Raw genomic sequence first — 7,500 nt, 5'->3', positions numbered from 1 at the left:
CCAAAGCTCATCGATCGATGGATTAATTCGGTCGAGGAAAAGACATTCTGCGTCGGAGTGGCGACCCATCCAAGATTGTAACCCTAGCCATATAAACTGCTTTTTCAGCACCGATGCTCTGTATAGAGCATGGCTCATGATCTGATCTGACAAGACATTAATGTTTGCTACGTTATCAAAGGAACAAAATTAAGTTAACTTACTGGATAATTAATATTTTTATCATTATTACATTTTAAAAACTGAACTATTTGAAGTGGCAATTTCAACTTAATTTTCCCCATAACTTCAGGTGCACAAGCTGAAGCTGCAGGTGAATCAAAGTGATGGATAGCAGGTAATGGAAAACCAGTTGTTCAGATTGCAGAAATTCCTTTTTCCATACCCGTAGAGAAATGCGAGTTAAATCAACAACAAAAACAAAAAGGTTGGGCAGGTCACTTGGTTCACCAAGGTTCTCTCAGTAATAAATTGTAACAGGTCTCACTGTGACAAAATTGATAAATGCACCGCTATACAAGCACATCCATAATTACCTGCATTCTCTTCCTCATATGCTCAATACTCAGATCAATGTGCTTCACTTTGCTGGGAACTTCAGGCTGTTGTTGCTGCATTCCATACATCTGCAACAGACAAACCAGCAACCCTGTCATGCTTCCTTAATGTCTGACAACTGTACAAAAAATCTGGGTAAAATTTGCCAAATGTTGAAGCCTCAAATACTTTGCCAAAGGTACTTGAAAATTTTGTTAAGACTACCAAGTTCCCCGTGACCGCACAGGATTCATAATGGGGTAGAGATGGATGTGTCATCGAGCCGGCAAGCTCATAGTTCCTGTGCCGCCTATGGCTGCTGGTTGCATCATTATTTTCTCGGGGTGTGGCTGTGCTGCTGAAGCAATGCCCTCTATTACCAGTCCGCTCGTACTCATTTTGCTGACCTTGGAAGGGTGACAGGCTAAGGTAACCCACCTGGTGTTAATTAAACGGCTGGGGTTCAAACTCAGGACCGAAGCTGGAAGCAACAATTAGCATTTACTGCCATATCTGATCCAAATTAAATGCTCTAATGGTGGTGATGTGCTCCATTTGAAACTATTTTCAAGATTGATAAATGTAGCTTTTTGATGCCTGTGGTCCAGAATAAAAATTTGTACTGGTGTCTAAACCAGTGACCAATTGCTAATTTATAGCAGCATAATTGTGAGCGGGTAGTAATTAGATTAAAGCCTTAGCGGTTGTGTATGCTCATGTGACGTTATAACTTTATGCAGTTATATCTAAGGTAAGGAAGAAGTCTTGAGTGGCGGCCACAATGGGACGGGCGTTGTCTGATTTAGACATATCAAGACTAAGGATTCCCATATATTTGTTTCCCCTTTGTGGAACTGGAAGGGCTGGGAACGGTGAAGAGGTGACATGGCCAGTTCCCCACACCAACAGGATTGTGACTCCTACCCCACAGCTATCAGTCAGCAGGCAGGAGGCAGGCATTGGTTTGTTGTCAAGGCCGGGATATGTGAATGCCTTGGGAGTGGAGACTTGTGGCGGGGGGCGTCAGGACGTAGATGCCTGAGGCCCTCGAACTGTGAATGGTGTGACTCCTGGGGCTAGGACCTTTGTGACCAGTCATTGGTGTGCCTTGGATGAAGGGGGGGTGGGGGGAGTGGGTGGGGGTGTGTATACTTGCTGCGGTGGGGAATGAGTGTAAACAACCTGCGTTCTCGAGAGTGAGTGCTCTCAGTATGGGGTCTGCCTGTTTTTGCCACCCCCAACACTTTTTGTCTCTTGGTTCAGTCTGTCTTTGGTCCTTTTGGATCAGATTACACAATACAATTGCCCTTATTAGCACCCTGGTAAACAGAGCTCTGGCCATCTGGTCACCATGTCGGCTTGCTGCTGAGCACATGAAAATCATTCAGCGTGACTGCAGTTGCAAGTGCAACGTGTGTGATAGTTACCACCCATAAAATGAATAATGCTATTTAAGAGTTCCAGTGCCAGTGTGATGCTAGGTACGTAGGACGTACATCTCAAAGACTGAAGACCGGATCAAGCTGCACCTTCAATTGGCGATTCGCAACAGTCAAGACACAGTCTGCACACAACCAGCTCGCACATGCAAGAACCCAATGAAAGTGTTCGTTCAAAAAAGCGATTCTGCAATTGGCCAGCATTTTCTGAACAATCCTGAATGTGCAGACGACAATGACACCGAGTTGTTACAGATTTTGGCTCGTGCACATAGCGTGGCACATTTACGCATTATTGAAGCCACATTTATACACACACAAGCTCGTGTTCTTTGGAAAGAAAATGTTTGTGCAAACACTTCACTTGTTTTGACCCTGCTGCAGCATTGAGTGAAGTCTTCGGTTCATTCGCTGCCTCAGAGCCATGACGTACATCGACGTCAGCTGCAGTCTTAAGAGCCAATCAGAAACCAGGTCTGAGCACAAATTGCTTTGAGTGCATTTCCGGTATTCTTGCGTGTGCCCAGAGGAGTGCAAGATGAAAAGCTTCAGCAATGTCTCTTCTTCTTTTTGCAATATTTAGATTTTGTACCATTAAGCGATTATAAATGATTACCGACTGACAATTATGTCACAGCAAGCACCCAATCACAATACGGCTTTCTCTCCATTTCCACTGACCGTAAATCACAATACGGTCAGTGGAAATGGGGAGAGAAATTGTATTGATTGCTTGGGAAAGATCAAACAAACATGGCTGAAACGTCACAGGAAATTTAGCCACCTCGTGTGGATGCAGTGCTTCAGAACTTGATGGAAACATATTGGTCATAAAATCCGATCTCCATTTGTCAGGATTCTGTATCAACTTCAAGATTGTCAAGGGAAAGTTTGACTTGAAAGAAACTGAGTCATATATATATATATATATATATATATATATATATATATATTACAAAACCTGCTTCTATGAAAGCATTTGCAAATCGTGATGGAACAGTTGGTTTGCACATCACTGGGAACTGTTTAATCAAGAGAATCCACGGTGACAAATGCAAGCCACATTTCAAAGTTGGTCTCCAAAGCCAGATGCCGACTGGCACAGCTGAGTCCTTCCTTGGCACACCTGAGCTCCTATCCACCTACAAGGCTTTCATCCGCAGCTTGATTGAGTATTGCTCTTCCCTCTTGGCTGGCTCCCCTGCCTCACATATTGCACAGCTTGATACCTTGACATATTGCACACTTAAGGCTTTCAAGATCATTGCAATCGCTCATGATGAAGCCGAGTCAACGAACCTATCACTTCGCCATCAGACAGGTTGGTGATGTCTCTGTCTTCCTCCGCTTCATTTCTGGTCTTGCACCCTCTGCCCTCTTCATGCTCTGTTCCCCCCAAGTATCCGAAGGACGCACAAGGTCCACCAGCAACCCCCTCCTAGTGAAACTGCCTAAATCCAGAAACACTTCTCACTTCTATTCATTTCTTCCTCTCTTTTCCTGCCTATGGAACCACCGACCACACTCCCTTCAACCTCATTTTTCCCTCCAAGTCTTCAAGACAGCTCTTCAGCACTATATCAGGTCATCTCCCATCCAAAGCCATGATCTTTTTTCTACATCTATCAAACCACCCCTGCCCCTCCCAAAATTTTGCTTATGTACCTATGTTGTCCATTCCTTGCGTTCTCCCCTACCCCTCATCATTGCCTGCATCCCTTGTTTCCCATCTCCGTCTCCCTTCTCCTTCCACCCTGAAATTGGAGATTCCCCTTTCTACTGCTGTTCTCTTTCTTATGGTGTGTCCTGATCTGTTTTGTGTCCGAGCTGTTCCATGAGCCTATAACAGGTATTAAAAAACAAGACCAAAAGTCTAACAGTGGCGTAGCCAGACTTGTTTGATACTTTAGTTGAAGAGGATAGTATGACTTGGGTGGGGATACAACAGGCATTTTAAGGCCATTTTCCCTGCTAGAGCAGGGGTTAGCCTTGCGGTCCCCATGACAATCTTCTCCATTTTGCCCTATTCCGCATTTCTTCTTCGATCATCTTTAGCCAAGTCTTTCTCGGTCTTCCCCATCCTCTACTTCCTTCTACATTCATTTCCATCACTCTTCTCAACCAGTCACTTTCATCCTTCCTTAACACATGACCAAACCATTGGTGGTGGGGATACCAGTTAGCAAATAATCTAAGTATTACATTTTTTGAAGCACTAAGTCTCGAAGCTGTCTGTCACCATGGAAGTGAAGAGATTGCATTGAGACACTGGTATACCCGTATTCTATATGTTTCCGACGTCAACAATGAACCAACCATACACCACTTCAATCCAGTAACTTTGCAGTCGGGACAAAGGGATTGGAGTGTTACAATTACATTTACTACATTAGTATTATTAACGTTATTATTATTATTATTATGAAAACAATACTACTGTATTAAGAAACCTGGGCTAATTTGTCCGAAGCGATCTGAAGGTGAGGGGAAGAAGGCATGACGCCTAAGGCCTATACATAGTGTCGTTGGAAAACCCATAACGCCTATGTTCTCGATATTTGATGGTCATTTTAACAGTCGGTTTTTTGTTTCACACTGAATGAAAAACGTAAAGGTAGAGCATGGCGATTGTGATATATGACAGGTTAGACGATATGTTCGGCCTGAACGGCATAGAAAACAAAATGGCGGTGTGTGGAGTCAGCAGTCATATGCCGTAATGACATCACAGACATAATCACATCACATCACCCCTGTCATGTGACCAGATCCTCAGCTCTGATTGGTGTACGTTTCTGAGGGGCATACATACATATGGACATACAGACAGACAAACATTGTTCTACATGGCTTTGCTCTACTGGCTACACCGTAAAAATTACTTTACCAACGGTCATTCCTAAGGGGAATTAATGAAGGAGTCCATGGGGATCGCAAAAATACTCACTGCAGACAAATTGTGAATCAGTACTTCAGCATGGGACAATGCAGTGAACAAAATGGCCTCTCTGGCATTGCACAGTAATATTGAACTTTAAAAAACCCAATTCAGAAAACCTTTGCCATGATGTCTCGATATTTGCTCACTTTATTAAATTGGAGTCGAGTTTCCAATTGAGCACCGTTATTGATTGAACTTGTGGTCAAACTCAACCGTCTTGGAAAACTGTCTCTAATGTGAGTCATGGAGCAACAGAGATGATTTTTCATGAAGAATGTTGAACCATATGCAATAACTTATCACTAATGGAAAAATTGGAAGTACTGTAATGTACATAATTTAAGAAGCATTTATTTTAATTTATCATCAAATAAAAATTTCCCTTTTTAATGAAATATCCTCATTGTGAAGCTTATCTCTTCATTCACCGACAGAGCATTTAAAAAGCTATTCTATTCTGTAATATCAGGTTTCAGATATATCAAAACAATATGGGTGACTCATGCAACCCAAAGATCTATTTGCTTTCCACTCGATTTCCAAAATGAATGCCCTCCCATCCACTTTCTGAATAATCCTCTCCAAGAAGTTCTGTCACTCAAGCTTTTGGGTCTCACTATCTGCCATGATCTTTCCTGGGAAAACCACATTTCAAATCTGGCCTCCAAAGCCAGTCGCCGACTGGGCATCCTCCGTCGTGCGAAGTCCTTCCTTGGCACACCTGAGCTCCTCACCACATACAAGGCTTTCATCCGCAGCTCAATGGAATACTGCTCTCCCCTCTGGGCTGGTGCTCCTGCCTCACACCTAGCTCGTCTTCACGCTGTTGAACCAAAGCGTTCAGAATCATTGGCATCTCCCGTGATGAAGCTACCTCCGAGGGCCTTTCACTTACTCACCGCAGGCAGGTTGGTGGTCTTTCTGTCTTCTACCGAATCCTCTCCGGCCTTGCTCCTCCAGCTCTCTCTGGGCTCCGTCCCCCAAATATTCCTAAAGGTCGCACAAGATCTGCCTTTTTTTTTTTCTTTTTTTTTTGTATACTGAATCGAGGCTCGTGAAAGAGCTAACATTTACTTCACAAACAAATCAACCAGACAAACAAAATATATAAAAAGAGGGAGTGGAAAACAAGATGGGGAGAGAAGGGGAAGCACACAAACACAACATCCGAGAGCAGGGAGATGTGTGGAAGGGAGAGGGCCCGGGGGGAGGAGGCATGGGAAGGGGGGGGGGGGGGGGAGGGAGAAGTATAAAACACAAGGACACCAAGGACTTCCAGGACAGAAGTTGGTATTTCAAAAAAGTGGAATTGGGGTGAAATTCGCGGGGGTAGAAAAGATCAAGGTTTTGGATGGGGGAAGATAAGAGATGGTGGTGAACAGCTGTTTTAAAGACCTGGAGGGTGGAGTGGGATTGAAGAGAGTGAAGGAGTTTGTTCCAGAGGCGGGAGAAAAGAGGAGTGAAGGTGAGCAGAGAGTCTTGATTTTGGCAGTTTGACCATAAGAGGGTTGCAGGCAGATCTTGTGCGACCTGTAGGAATATTTGCGGGACAGAGCCCAGAGAGAGCTGGGGGGGCAAGGCCAGAGAGGAGTCGGTAGAAGACGGAAAGACCACCAACCTGCCTGCGGTGAGTGAGTGAGAGGCCCTTGGAGTTAGCTTCATCGCGGGAGATTCCAATGATTCTGAATGTTTTGGTTTCAACAGCGTGAAGACGAGCTAGGTGTGAGGCAGGAGCACCAGCCCAGAGGGGAGAGCAGTATTCCATTGAGCTGCGGATGAAAGCCTTGTATGTGGTGAGGAGCTCAGGTGTGCCAAGGAAGGACTTCGCACGACGGAGGATGCCCAGTCGGCGACTGGCTTTGGAGGCCAGATTTGAAATGTGGTTTTCCCAGGAAAGATCATGGCAGATAGTGAGACCCAAAAGCTTGAGTGACAGAACTTCTTGGAGAGGATTATTTAGAAAGTGGATGGGAGGGTTGTCCAGTCGGTCTTTTCAGAGAGACATCGTAAGAGTGTGAGATTTGTCAGGATTGAAAGACAAAGACCTGCAACCCTCTTATGGTTAAACTGCCAAAATCAAGACTCTCTGCTCACCTTCACTCTTTCATTCCTCTTTTCTCCCACCTCTGGAACAAACTCCCCCCACTCCCTTCAATCCCACTCCTCCCTCCAGGTCTTTAAAACAGGTGTTCACCACCATCTCTTATCTTCCCCCATCCAAAACCTTGATCTGTTCTACCCCCGCTAATTTCACCCCAAATACTCTTTTTTGAAATACCAACTTCTTTCCTGGAAGTCCTTGGTGTCCTTGTGTTTATACTTCTCCCACCCCCCCCCCCCCCCCTCCTTCCCATGCCGCCTCCCCCCAAGCCCTCTCCCTCCCACACATTCCCGATGTCCCTCACAAATGTTGTGTTTATGTGCTTCCCCTTCTCTCCCCATCTTGTCTACCGCTCCCTTTTTTTATACACTTTGTTTGTTTGTCTGCTTGAATTGTTTGTGTGATAAATGTTAGCTCTTTCACGAGCCTCGATTATGTATACAGAAAAAAGAAAAAAAAACAACAACGCATTTTAAGGCCAT

At 44.6% G+C, this 7,500-nt stretch overlaps 1 protein-coding gene across 1 annotated transcript in view; it reads right to left on the bottom strand.

Annotated features, from left to right (window-relative positions):
- LOC137431708 (signal transducer and activator of transcription 3) overlaps positions 1-680 on the bottom strand; it is a 41,568-nt gene extending 40,888 nt beyond the window's left edge. Inside the window, exon 1 of the mRNA XM_078769568.1 lies at positions 537-680. Within this exon, the coding sequence (XP_078625694.1) occupies positions 537-656 (120 nt within the window). The 5' untranslated portion in view covers positions 657-680. The remainder of the gene's footprint in view (positions 1-536) is intronic.
- Positions 681-7,500: the final 6,820 nt, after the last annotated feature.

Source organism: Myxine glutinosa, unplaced genomic scaffold, assembly GCF_964187855.1.
Source record: "Myxine glutinosa unplaced genomic scaffold, kmMyxGlut1.1 SCAFFOLD_3150, whole genome shotgun sequence".
Classification (NCBI taxonomy): domain Eukaryota; kingdom Metazoa; phylum Chordata; class Myxini; order Myxiniformes; family Myxinidae; genus Myxine; species Myxine glutinosa.
Note: the sequence above shows the minus strand (reverse complement) of the source record. Positions and strands in the feature narration are given on the sequence as shown.